At 40.9% G+C, this 14,725-nt stretch overlaps 1 protein-coding gene across 1 annotated transcript; it reads left to right on the plus strand.

Moving 5' to 3' along the window:
* The first annotated feature begins 275 nt into the window (after positions 1–275).
* Positions 276–13,019, plus strand: cmasa (cytidine monophosphate N-acetylneuraminic acid synthetase a). The gene is made up of 8 exons (XM_066705324.1): positions 276–735; positions 1,510–1,652; positions 3,863–4,018; positions 4,467–4,597; positions 8,647–8,741; positions 9,117–9,288; positions 11,090–11,243; positions 11,439–13,019. The coding sequence occupies exons 1-8, from the start codon at positions 401–403 to the stop codon at positions 11,651–11,653; spliced, it is 1,401 nt and encodes a 466-aa protein (XP_066561421.1). The 5' UTR covers positions 276–400; the 3' UTR covers positions 11,654–13,019.
* Positions 13,020–14,725: the final 1,706 nt, after the last annotated feature.

Here is a 14,725-nt window from a genome sequence, read left to right on the forward strand (position 1 = left end):
TGCAAATTGCGTTTAGACACGAACATGTGTTCATTTAAGACCTAATTTAAAAATATTTTATAACAAGAATAGTAATCGCGAAAATAAAATCGGCTATTCTCTACGACCAGAGTGATCCATCGTACAGATTAAACGATGGACCGATAATAATTTGGTTTGAATGAAAACGTACTACTTTTAAAACACATTTCAGTCCTATATTTCTATGGTCGCTTCTTCTCTCGATAATACGGTGACAAGGCGGAAATGACGCACGAACACAGGCAGTGCCGGCAGATGGTAAACTGTCCCCGTTTGTTGTTATGCTGCGGGACCGCCTCCTGCGCCGTCGTATATCTGGACTGCTCGGACTGCGGGAAAGCCTTTTCCCTTTCAGGTTTTCATCGGGGCCGAGTCAGCAATGGACAAGAAGAAGGAGGACCCCATGGACGATGAGCCCGAGTTCAATGGCTCTGCTGGGGCTGGCACCGCGGCTCGAAAGCGGAAAGCGAGCCAAAGCGACGACCCTAAGGCTGGGCAAGTGGCTCACCCTGCAGCCGACGTCGAGGACGGATCAAGCTCCTCTTCGGGGAAGAAAAAGAAGGAGGAAACCGGGAAAAAGCGACACATCGCTGCCCTGATCCTGGCTCGGGGTGGCAGTAAGGGCATCCCATTGAAAAATATCAAAATGCTGGCCGGGGTCCCGTTAATCGGCTGGGTTTTGCGGGCTGCTATCGACTCCAAGGTTTTTGACAGGTAGGAGAAGCACGTCATTATTCACTAGGTTGTGACGTTATTATAACGCCTTCCCTTTTGATTTGATTAGACTTTCACGGAGATTAGTGAAGAACTAGTGTATTTCTAATGTAGTTTCCCTAATTTACTTTTACTCTGTGTGTATGTGTGTGTGTGTTAACTGCACTTCACATCTCTTTATACCCCTTCACCAATTTCCTATGAGGCTTTTTATGCGAATATATACTATTACAATACACATTTGCCTGTGCGACTCACAACTTTTTCTGTCAGGTGGTGCTGTACAAGCTGCAGTACAACTAAACCAACATGCATTGCAATTGTCTACAAATGAGATTTCCCAGACTTTTTACAATGTATATGTTTTCACCATACAGCCTATACACCATCTTTACAACTGATTGTGCCATGTGATGTGGAAGTTTAGAGCATGACTTGACCCACTCAATGTTGTATAGTTATTTGGTTGCCATACAGTGTGGTCCCCTTATCTCATTTACCAGTAACTCCACAGGTGAAGTTGTGTTCACTGAACTGTAGTAAAAGACAGCAGAGAGCAATAAACAAGCAGTTGGTAAACTCATTGATGTAAGAGAGACTGGAAAATGTAGATGTTAAATAATTCTCCCGAGGGAAGCCTTCGTTTTGGTATGTGCAATATAGCTGCCAGTGTCTTGTAAGACCTTGCAAGGAAATGCGGCTTTACTGTAGCAAAGATGTGAGCACTACCTGTGTAACTGTGGCCATTTTTGTTATTTTTGTTGTTGTTGTCAGTGTTTGGGTTTCCACGGACCATGATGACATTGAGAAGGTGGCTAAGGCCTGGGGAGCACAGGTGCATCGCAGGAGTCCTGAAGTCTCCAGGGACTCCTCCAGCTCCCTGGACACCATCCAGGAGTTTGTTCGCCTCAACCCAGGTACTGTGGGCATCACAACAGAGGGGTCACGCTCGCAGCAGGCTTTTGTTTTCGCTCTGTGCTGTGCCCTATTCAGAGTTTTAAAGAGCAGTAGTGAGTGTAAATGTAGCGTACAGCAAACCCGTATGCAAAACCAGAACAATGCAACTCTTTATAACAAACCAAACACATACTGTTTGCATTAAACCGTATGTTCTGGCCAAGGTCCCTTTGTGAATAACTAAATACACACACACACACACACACACACACACACACAGCAAAACCCCTAAGGGACCAAACTGTCAGTCATAAAATATGTTAGTCAAAAGCAAGGTGCCCAAAATAATCATTTTCTTTTTTTAAATGGAAGTAAGACTAAAAATGATTGTTTGCCTAGTTAATGAGGGACCTTGTGCTTTAATTTTAATTTTTGTTTTCAGTATGTTTTTCAGTTCATGTGGTCACCACATTGGACATCATTGTATCTTGAATGGCCATACAAACTGCATTAAATGTCACGGTTGTCTTAGCTGACTCCAAAATATCTACCCTACAACCCTGTACTCAGTACAGCTTGTTCAGGACAATGGCGATTCATTTTTCAGTAGCTTCCCCAGGTCATTGACTTTGGAATTTTAGAAGCATCAAATGGCCCTGATGTAACACAGCACCAATGTTGGCTTGTCATTCGGAAATGTGTTTGCTAAGGCCACTGGCACATTACTGCATTACTTACCTGCCTAAATTCAATTCAATCTTGGATCAAACTTCTTTTAATGTTTTTTTTGTGAAAAAAAGAAAATGTGATAAAATACACATACATTTTAGTTCGACTTGTGGCAGGTTTGTTAAAAATGTCTTTTACGGTCTGATAAAGACATGACTGAAGTCTGCACAATTGTTGTCTGTTGAGCTGAACTCTGTAAATTATATTCCTCTGTCACCAAGTACCAGTTCTTGTTCTTCTGTTTTGGAGTTATTTGACTTGGTCACATTCTTTTATACGTAGAGATGGCATGTGAAAATTTAATTTCCAGCATTGTCTGGAGTTTCTATGTTATGTTTGGAAGGAGGACGAGTGTTTGTCTTTGATGAGTTGATAACTTGTGGATGGGTAGGGCAGTAGTTGCTGGTTTACTTTTGTTACATCTCTTTGCTATCTGGGAATCAATGGTCAGCTCTCAGGCAATGTGTAGGGCTTATGTTATGAGCATTACATGTGAGAACATTATTAAACAAATTGTGGCTGATGGACAGAAGAATCTGATAACTGTTCTCCTTTAAAGCTGCTATGTAAATTCCGAGTTAAATAAAGAGATGTATGTTGTAGGGCCTGGGGCTAAATTCATTGTTTCGGTTGACTCCACCTGGTGATACAAACACTGACTTCACAATGTTCAGGATTCTTAGTTTTAAAGTTGGTAGTCCAGTAAAACTGGTTCCAGTAGGCTAGTTTATGCTGCTCTTTACTAATTATTGGATAAGAACAATGGACTGCTTTTATTCAGCATATGCAGTTCAATGTGAAAGTTGAACTATTATAAATTTTTCCCAGATCTATTTTCCTGATCCAGGTTCATTGGGAACTTATTTTTCAGAAAATAATGCTTACCCCTGTTTACACAACAAGCCAGATGAAGGAGTTCCACAGACTTTTTTTTCTTCTGTTCCTTACATAAAAGCAGCTTTGAGTTAACCTTTAGACTGTTTCGATTTATTGTCTGAGAACTGTGTTCAAATGATGTATGGTAGCAGAACTAATTAACTTGGAAGTGCTCTTACAAATGCACTGAGTGAAACAAAGGTGAATGACCCCTAAGCAGCTTATTTTTCCTTTCTCCTCTCTTACTTATTTCGTAAGATCCAAACACCTAATCAACTTTATTTTTAAAGCTAATTTACTGGTAGAGAATGGACTTTCACTAGTTGCATTGTATCTCTGGAAAACTTAAAAATATACTGTAAATATTTGCATACTTAAGTACTTGTTTTTCTAGGGTGGGGAAGTATCAGAGCAGCCATTTTACAACCCTGCCAGTTTTTCAAGGAACGCAGAACAAAAAAAATTAGGAAGTATATATGTAATGTTACACGTCTTACCTTAAAGTTTTTTTTTTTTTGGCGGGGGGGGGGGGGGGGGGTTCCTTTTGAAGTGTTCATTCATCAACAATACTTTAACTAAGTGATTTAATGGAGTTTTTGACAAATTGTGTATGGGTTGATTGCAGTGGTGGATATCATAGGCCACATCCAGGCCACCTCGCCATGCCTGCACCCCTTCCACCTGCAGGAAGCGATGGGCATGATGACCAAGCAGGGCTATGACTCGGTCTTCTCTGTGGTGAGAAGACACAACTTCCGCTGGCAGGAGATCAAGAAAGGAGGTACGGTCCTGTTATAATGCAGCTTCGTACTGCAGTCTTGAGTACGAGAACTCTATGCGATCTAAGACATACCAGCTAGGTTTTCAGGTGGATTTCATAATTGAGATTTCTGTTCTTCAATTACCCCAAGCAAAAGTGATATCTAGGCATGTTTTTTTTGTTTTGTTTTACATATGCAGCTCTAGGAGGTGTTGAAATCCTTCTGTAAATCCTCAGATGCTTTCCATTCCAGGCATGCATGTTTATTCATATCTGGGTTTTCAACAGCCATACACGAGTCCTCCAAAAGGTGCACGGTTCTGCTTGCAAGAACAATTGACAGAGCCCAGGCATTGCAGAGAGAACTAGTACAAAAACGGGAAGGTTACTGGGTGGAAGTGAAGCCAGGTAACCACTGTCTGTGGGCTGGGCCTTTAAAAAAAGTAAATAAATCTATACTTATTGGCAGTTCCAAAAACAAAGCCCCTGAATCTTAACCCGTTCAAGAGGCCGAGAAGGCAGGACTGGGACGGAGAACTCTATGAGAACGGCTCCTTCTACTTCAACACCAGGGATCTGGTCGAGCAAGGGATGTTGCAGGTAATGGCGTGCTTTCAAAAGGAAACGCATGTAGATGGATGAATTACTTGCTCTCTCTCTTCCATATTCTGTTTCTCTCGTTTTCACCTTTTCATCTCTTGTTTTTCTTGTGTCTGTCTTTCTGAAATGACTTCTGATAAGTATTGTTCTGGTACAGTGGTGGAAAAAAGTATTTGATCCCCTGCTGATTTTGTATGTTTGCCCACTGACAAAGAAATGATCAGTCTATAATTTTAATGGTAGGTGTATTTTAACAGTGAGAGACAGAATAACAACAAAAAAATCCAGAAAAATGCATTTCAAAAAATGTATACATTGATTTGCATGTTAATGAGGGAAATAAGTATTTGACCCCTTCGACTTAGTACTTGGTGGCAAAACCCTTGTTGTCAATCACAGAGGTCAGACGTTTCTTGTAGTTGGCCACCAGGTTTGCACACATCTCAGGAGGGATTTTGTCCCACTCCTCTTTGCAGATCCTCTCCAAGTCATTAAGGTTTCGAGGCTGACGTTTGGCAACTTGAACCTTCAGCTCCCTCCACAGATTTTTTATGGGATTAAGGTCTGGAGACTGGCTAGGCCACTCCAGGACCATAATGTGCTTCTTCTTGAGCCACTCCTTTGTTGCCTTGGCTGTGTGTTTTGGGTCATTGTCATACTGGAATACCCATCCACGACCCATATTCAATGCCCTGGCTGAGGGAAGGAGGTTCTCACCAAAGATTTGACGGTTCATGGCCCCGTCCATCGTCCCTTTGATGCAGTGCAGTTGTCCTGTCCCCTTAGCAGAAAAACACCCCCAAAGCATAATGTTTCCACCTCCATGTTTGATGGTGGGGATGGTGTTCTTGGGGTCATTCCTCCTCCTCCAAACACGGCGAGTTGAGTTGATGCTAAAGAGCTTGATTTTGGTCTCATCTGAGACCACTTTCACCCAGTTCTCCTCTGAATCATTCAGATGTTCATTGGAAAACTTCAGACGGGCCTGTACATGTGCTTTCTTGAGCAGAGGGACCTTGCGGGCGCTGCAGGATTTCAGTCCTTCACGGCATAGTGTGTTACCAATTGTTTTCTTGGTCACTATGGTCCCAGCTGCCTTGAGATCATTAACAAGATCCTCCCGTGTAGTTCTGGGCTGATTCCTCACCGTTCTCATGATCATTGAAACTCCATGAGATGAGATCTTGCATGAGCCCCAGACCGAGGGAGACTGACAGTTATTTTGTGTTTCTTCCATTTGCGCATTATCGCACCAACTGTTGTCACCTTCTCACCAAGCTGCTTGGCGATGGTCTTGTAGCCCATTCCAGCCTTGTGTAGGTCTACAATCTTTTCCCTGACATCCTTGGACAGCTCTTTGGTCTTGGCCATGGTGGATAGTTTGGAATCTGATTGATTGATTGCTTCTGTGGACAGGTGTCTTTTATACAGGTAACGAGCTGAGATTAGGAGCACTCCCTTTAAGAGAGTGCTCCTAATCTCAGCTCGTTACCTGCATAAAAGATACCTGGGAGCCAGAAATCTTGCTGATTGATAGGGGATCAAATACTTATTTCCCTCATTAACATGCAAATCAATTTATAACTTTTTTGAAATGCGTTTTTCTGGATTTGTTTTGCTGTTATTCTGTCTCTCACTGTTAAAATACACCTACCATTAAAATTATAGACTGATAATTTTTTTGTCAGTGGGCAAACGTACAAAATTAGCAGGGGATCAAATACTTTTTTCCCTCACTGTATAAGATCACTCATTGTCATATAACCTCAGCTTTTAATGTTTGTTTTGCATTATTTTTATTTTGTTCTTCAAATGTAGCTTGTAACTTTGGGTTGTTCTACATTCCACGTCAACCAATAATGCTGCCCAACTCTCTTTGATTATGCTAGAAAAAAATCTCCTTCGCATTTTTAAGTACAATGAGGTCATTATTGCTAGACATTCTTTAAAGAAATAAAACAAAGGTTAAGTAAAACTAAACTAAATTACTAAAATAAATAAATATATATCCTGGCTTCAAATTAGATGTTACCATTGTGTGCAGAACCGTGTTCTATTTGTAATTATTATTATATATTTTGTAGCAGACTCCATTACCCAGGGAAACTGGGTATCACATTATTTTGTACATGCAATTACCTATTTATACAGCTGGGATTTTACTGGAGCAATCTAGGTACAGTACCTTGCTCAAGGGTACAACAGCAGTGTCCCCAGGAGAACAGGGGAAAGTGACAAGTTTTATTCAAACATTATCCCAACCCTTTACCTTGTTAAGGAAGGTTTACACTAAACGCCCAACGTAAACTCAGCGACAGAAGCTGTTCAGCTGTCCAGCGATTGTCACCCGATCAAGTCTCCAGTGTCGTCCGTCACTGAACTATAAACAAGCAGCGATGCTCCAGCTACTCTAGCCCACAAACTGATTTAGAGCGGAAGTGGAGGACGAAGCAGTTCAATTACTTTTACTTGCAGCTTTGCATGTGTCCTGATTAATAGGAAAATGTATACATTTAATGTTGATTAATATATTCATGTAAAGTACGTCCAGAGACACACTGGAAAACCTGCTGTAACACAGATGACCTCAGGTGACCATTGGTTCAAAAATATATAAAACTGTAATTTTTGTTATTTTTTATGTTTAGGCCAATATATACACTCACCTAAAGGATTATTAGGAACACCATACTAATACTGTGTTTGACCCCCTTTCGCCTTCAGAACTGCCTTAATTCTACATGGCATTGATTCAACAAGGTGCTGAAAACATTCTTTAGAAATGTTGGCCCATATTGATAGGATAGCGTCTTGCAGTTGATGGAGATTTGTGGGATGCACATCCAGGGCACGAAGCTCCCGTTCCACCACATCCCAAAGATGCTCTATTGGGTTGAGATCTGGTGACTGTGGGGGCCAGTTTAGTACAGTGAACTCATTGTCATGTTCAAGAAACCAATTTGAAATGATTGGACCTTTGTGACATGGTGCATTATCCTGCTGGAAGTAGCCATCAGAGGATGGGTACATGGTGGTCATAAAGGGATGGACATGGTCAGAAACAATGCTCAGGTAGGCCGTGGCATTTAAACGATGCCCAATTGGCACTAAGGGGCCTAAAGTGTGCCAAGAAAACATCCCCCACACCATTACACCACCACCACCAGCCTGCACAGTGGTAACAAGGCATGATGGATCCATGTTCTCATTTTGTTTACGCCAAATTCTGACTTCTGATTTTTCCAGTCTTCAACTGTCCAATTTTGGTGAGCTTGTGCAAATTGTAGCCTCTTTCTCCTATTTGTAGTGGAGATGAGTGGTACCCGGTGGGATCTTCTGCTGTTGTAGCCCATCCGCCTCAAGGTTGTACGTGTTGTGGCTTCACAAATGCTTTGCTGCATACCTCGGTTGTAACGAGTGGTTATTTCAGTCAAAGTTGCTCTTCTATCAGCTTGAATCAGTCGGCCCATTCTCCTCTGACCTCAAGCATCAACAAGGCATTTTCGCCCCCACAGGACTGCCGCATACTGGATGTTTTTCCCTTTTCACACCATTCTTTGTAAACCCTAGAAATGGTTGTGCATGAAAATCCCAGTAACTGAGCAGATTGTGAAATACTCAGACCGGCCCGTCTGGCACCAACAACCATGCCACGCTCAAAATTGCTTAAATCACCTTTCTTTCCCATTCAGACATTCAGTTTGGAGTTCAGGAGATTGTCTTGACCAGGACCACACCCCTAAATGCATTGAAGCAACTGCCATGTGATTGGTTGGTTAGATAATTGCATTAATGAGAAATTGAACAGGTGTTCCTAATAATCCTTTAGGTGAGTGTATATTTGTATGTATATCATGGTGAGATATCCAAGAATAAAGCACAAAATAAAAGGTATCTGTGGATTTTGGGTTTTGGTGGCTAAAGTGACTTGCAGTACTAACTGAATTTTTCTTCAGTGTTGCATTGTCTAGACTTAAGCCTAGAATACAAAGTCACAAGGTGTTCTTCCCTTGGTCCAAGTGGAGATTTAATTTTTTTTTTTCCTGCAGGGTGGGAATATGATCTACTATGAAATGCTCCCAGAGTACAGTGTGGACATTGATGTTGATATTGACTGGCCAATAGCAGAACAGAGAGTTCTCAGGTGAATTAAATTAAATTAATACATTTAACTTTGTGAATACAGACAGGATGGACTGTAAATGATTTGCCCATGATTCCTGTCTTACCATGTGTCCCTTTCTGGGGGCTTCTGTTCTAAAGCCCTGTTTATATTTTTAAACCACTCAAATCATTGTATTACGAACAATTCCTATGAGGACAGTGGTGTTTCATCTCTAAACTCAGGCCCTCAGTTACCAGCAACATGTGACAAGTACTTGCTCTGCCTATTCAGTCCCAATCAGGAGCTTTCTGAAAAGGGAATAATCTTCTGAAACTGCAACAACAATGCATGCTCAACAAACTAGTTTTTACATATCTACTAGCAAGAATCACCTCACTATTCTTCTCTCTGTAGGTATGGATACTTTGGACGGGACAAGCTGGAGCAAGTAAAACTGTTTGTCACCAATTTTGACGGGTGTCTCACTGATGGAAAGCTCTACATGTCCACCACTGGGGAAGAGATCCTGTCTGTTAATGTCAAAGACACTATGGCGGTGAAGCTGCTGCAGGATAGTGGAGTCGAGGTATTCCCTTTATTCGTAGAACATCTGCAGGATGGGGGAGGGAAGGACATGTAACCCTGTGTGTTCAGTCCTGTGGTGGACCTCCATTGTGTGATTGTTCTGCATTCCCAAGCGGAGAGAAACAGTGTTATCGGTGGAAGATACAGGTCACGCTAGTACAGCTGGGTTATCTGAGAGACTAATATTAGTGAAAACTAATATTAAAAAATAATTTGTGAGTAGGTGTAGCTGAAGTATTTGTTTTTGTTAGGGTCTTCTTTCATGTGCGTGTGTGTGTATGAATATTGTGAAATCATTGTGAAATCTTAAACTGCAGTAGGTTTTAGACCTGTTGCTAGGGATTAATAAAATAAATAAAAAGAAACTCGGCCAATGAACGAAGCATTAAAGAATGAAGTAAAGTTCTCATTTATTAGATATAATTACCTTTGACAAAGACTGAGCTACTGATTATACCTGTAATTCAGGGGTAGTCAATAGGCGACCCGCGGGCCAAATCCGGACCACCAGATCCTTTTTAATGGACCGTGAGAATAATTTTATTTAAGTTATTATCATGATTGATTTTATTTTATTTTATTTTATGTATTGTTAATGGAGGTTTGTTGCACTCAGTGCTTGTTATTGTGTGGAACCTAGTAGCTGCACTTCCTGGTTATTAGCCAATAGGATGTTACGTATTAATATGGGATATCCTATAGAGCTAGTGTTCATGTTAGTGAGTTGATTGCGCACAGATTCCCTGTTCGGGCGTCTCTATACACTTTGTACTCGTCAAAAACACAGGTATTCTGTTTGTTTTCCTGATTTCTATAAATAAACAGCTAAACTGCGGATCGTTTGACATGTGGACATATTTCAATCTCACCTCCAAAATATAGAAGTGCATACACAGGACCAGGCAGGGGAGGGCACGGTGCTATAGCTTGTATTCACCTAGAAACTCCTACATCGGGGTTGGAAACAGCTGATTTCCAATGCAGACACACATTTCTAGCAGGTGCACAAATAGAAAATGGTGCATCCTCACCTGTTTCAATCACAGAGACCCACTGAAATAGATCTGTGATTGATAAGCACCAGAAACCATGTCTAGTTTGCATGTATAATTTCTGTTGATGTGTGATTTTTTTGCTGGTTGTCCAAATCTGCCTGATTTCATGGAGATTTTGACCTAAGTTTTTCGACTTCGAAATGAATTGCGCATTTCAGGTCTCCAATTGTCCAAATCTTCTGGGGGAGGACCCCCAGACCCCCTGCCCTGAATTCCTCAATCATCTTTGCCCTCATTTTGCAATATTAATTTTGAACAGTGTACAATGAAAAGAGAAGTAGTAAAGACTTGAATCGAATAAGACACAAAATGCTTGAAAAGTTTATTTTATGTTTATCTATATGCCTACAATAATCTTTAACAAATTACAACAATTAAAAGTGGTCTGAAAGCACTTTAATACTTATATTTACATCTATTTCAACTTTTTTTATTTTTGTACTTTGTCAAATGAATGTACTAAATATAAGCAACGGGCTATATTACTAATTCACAGAATTGTGTGTGTGTGTTGGAAAGGGGCATTTGAACCTTGACCAAGAAATTTGGACCCTGACAAAAAAATGACTACCCCTGCTGTAATTGTTTTAATTTTGTTATTAGGTACTTTTTTCTCCTCTTTAGTTCATGAAAACAAACGTTTCCTTTCAATCTGCTAATAAAATTACATTCTAGAGGTTTTGTATGATTTATTTTAGGAGTAAATCGACCCTTTTTATAATTCTCCCCGTGTCATGTCTTCCCCAGGTGCTGTTCATCTCTTCTAGCGACTCCCCCGTCCAGAAACTCATTGCCAAGAAGCTGGGCTGTCAGTTGAAGCAGAAAGTAGCTAACAAACAGGAGGAGGTGCAGCGGCTCATGAAGGAGCGACAACTGTCATGGAAGGATGTGGCTTATTTTGGTACTTGTTTCGTCCTTCACAGTAGTAGAAGCAGAATATTCAATGGTGTCTGTCTGCTGTATTAACTTGCTAGTATAAGTACATACAATAATGGCCTCTGTATGAAGTAGTCTGGTAGTAGTCAGTTAGTACTAGTCCATGGAATGCTATGTTAGCTGCCAGTGACTCCTGCCCACCTCTTCCCTTGTCTCCCAGGTAATGACAAGCCTGACGTGGATTGTCTGAATCTGGCTGGGGTGAGCGGTGTGCCCCTGGACGCCCCCTCGGTGGCAGTGAAAGCGGCGAAATATACTTGTCACTGTGCAGCAGGGCAGGGGGCAATACGGGAGATGGCTGAGCACGTGCTGCTCTTGAAGGAGATGGCACTTTCCAAGGACACCCAGGAAAAGATTGACCGCAAGAATTTCTGAGTCGGCATGGGCAGGGTGTTCCCCTCGCACCTCCTCCGGTGGACAGACCCAGTCCAGCAGGTTTTACAGGCCACCCTTAAAGCACAAATTTATGAAGACTTAAACTTTTAATTCTGTTGCAATAAGCATTTTTAATAATTCAGAGATTATTTGGATTATTTGGACTGAATGATTGACTGAAAAAGTGAGTTGTTTAACTGATAACTAAAGTCCCCCTCTTCAGTAATTGGTGCTTTATACAACTAACAATGGGTGACCTATACAACTAACTGTATTGGGGCTCTACAGGACCAGGAGAGAGACCACTGTTTAAACATATATGAAGTACAAGTAATCAGGAAGTTTGATTCATGGATATTAAGTAACAATCTATGAAGGGAAAATCAGATGAAGAAATGTTGATGTCACTTTCATTTCACTGCAGACATGAGTTGGTCTTCAGTATGTAAATCTGTACCATTGACCACTCCAGTGAACTAATTTCCATTGACATACTAATACATCCTCTGTTAGCATACATTTTCTTCAACATATTTTCCTGGTCTCAAAAATTAAATCATGAAAGAAAACATAAAAACATAAAAATGTTTACCATAGAAAACTTAAAGTGTTCAATTTATGCTGCATATGTGAAATGTGAAATCTTCCTACAGTCTTTCACCTGTTTGAAACTCCTTGTTAAGGATACCTCTGATTTGCCCACTGTAGTGAACATGTAGGAGTGTCACTAAAATATGAGTAACATTCACACCTGCTTATTGTATTCACTTGTCTTTACTCAATTTTGGAGAAAAGACACCATGATTTCATCCCATCTGCTGCTGAAATGTAATGGCATATATATTAGAAATTACAAATTTCTGCATGTAATGAAGACGTCTTGTTTTAATTGTTTTACTGAATGATTATTCATTTTTCATTTTAAATTTTCTTAAAACTGGAACAAAAAAAAAATGACCAGACTGCTTTTAACTGATAGTGAGAACTCTAACGGCATTAAAGGTCTGAGGATTTTTCCCTTCATATTTTAATGAATAAGATTTGTGATACTGTTTAATTACAAGATAATGCAAGATTTTCACCTCTTCAGATGGAGCACAGTGGTGAATTTTGTTTGTCTATTTGACTTGTTTTACTTCATTGTTTGTACTGTAATATTTTCTCATCAAAGACAAATTCATTGTTTGCATTCATTGTTTGCTTTCTTATGCTTTGTGCCTTGGCTAATCATTTTCTTTTATGTCCGTGAATTATGATATTTAATTAATGTGAATTTGAGCAAAACCAAATGAATGTCGCTCCATGATTTGTACTGGGGTGGGAGAGTTTACAAATTAAACTATTTAAAAAAACAAAACAAAAAAAACTATTGTTTTCTTTCCCCCTGGTGATTTATGGTGTGTGAAAAATACATAGGGATTAATGTATTAATACAGAATAGCTTTTAAACTCCCTCCTGTTCCTGCCTATCCCAGCTTCATTACTTTGGAACTTGACAAAGTTTTAATGTGTTACTTGACTGAGTACCTTTTGTGGGGAGAGAAAAAGGCCTCAGATACAGTGAGGGGAAAAAGTATTTGATCCCCTGCTGATTTTGTACGTTTGCCCACTGACAAAGAAATGATCAGAAAAACGCATTTCAAAAAAGTTATAAATTGATTTGCATGTTAATGAGGGAAATAAGTATTTGACCCCTTCGACTTAGTACTTGGTGGCAAAACCCTTGTTGGCAATCACAGAGGTCAGACGTTTCTTGTAGTTGGCCACCAGGTTTGCACACATCTCAGGAGGGATTTTGTCCCACTCCTCTTTGCAGATCCTCTCCAAGTCATTAAGGTTTCGAGGCTGACGTTTGGCAACTCGAACCTTCAGCTCCCTCCACAGATTTTCTATGGGATTAAGGTCTGGAGACTGGCTAGGCCACTCCAGGACCTTAATGTGCTTCTTCTTGAGCCACTCCTTTGTTGCCTTGGCTGTGTGTTTTGGGTCATTGTCATGCTGGAATACCCATCCACGACCCATTTCCAATGCCCTGGCTGAGGGAAGGAGGTTCTCACCCAAGACGTGACGGTACATGGCCCCGTCCATCGTCCCTTTGATGCTGTGCAGTTGTCCTGTCCCCTTAGCAGAAAAACACCCCCAAAGCATAATGTTTCCACCTCCATGTTTGACGGTGGGGATGGTGTTCTTGGGGTCATTCCTCCTCCTCCAAACACGGCGAGTTGAGTTGATGCCAAAGAGCTCAATTTTGGTCTCATCTGACCACAACACTTTCACCCAATTCTCCTCTGAATCATTCAGATGTTCATTGGCAAACTTGGCCTGTACATGTGCTTTCTTGAGCAGGGGGACCTTGCGGGCGCTGCAGGATTTCAGTCCTTCACGGCGTAGTGTGTTACCAATTGTTTTCTTGGTGACTATGGTCCCAGCTGCCTTGAGATCATTAACAAGATCCTCCCGTGTAGTTCTGGGCTGATTCCTCACCGTTCTCATGATCATTGAAACTCCACGAGGTGAGATCTTGCATGGAGCCCCAGACTGAGGGAGACTGACCAGTTATTTTGTGTTTCTTCCATTTGCGAATAATCGCACCAACTGTTGTCACCTTCTCACCAAGCTGCTTGGCGATGGTCTTGTAGCCCATTCCAGCCTTGTGTAGGTCTACAATCTTGTCCCTGACATCCTTGGACAGCTCTTTGGTCTTGGCCATGGTGGAGAGTTTGGAATCTGATTGATTGATTGCTTCTGTGGACAGGTGTCTTTTTACAGGTAACGAGCTGAGATTAGGAGCACTCCCTTTAAGAGAGTGCTCCTAATCTCAGCTCATTACCTGTATAAAAGACACCTGGGAGCCAGAAATCTTGCTGATCGATAGGGGATCAAATACTTATTTCCCTCATTAACATGCAAATCAATTTATTACTTTTTTGAAATGTGTTTTTCTGGATTTTTTTGTTGTTATTCTGTCTCTCACTGTTAAAATACACCTACCATTAAAAGTATAGACTGATTATTTCAGTGGGCAAACGTACAAAATCAGCAGGGGATCAAATTATTTTTTCCCTCACTGTA

This window comes from Amia ocellicauda, chromosome 5 (assembly GCF_036373705.1).
Source record: "Amia ocellicauda isolate fAmiCal2 chromosome 5, fAmiCal2.hap1, whole genome shotgun sequence".
Lineage (NCBI taxonomy): Eukaryota > Metazoa > Chordata > Actinopteri > Amiiformes > Amiidae > Amia > Amia ocellicauda.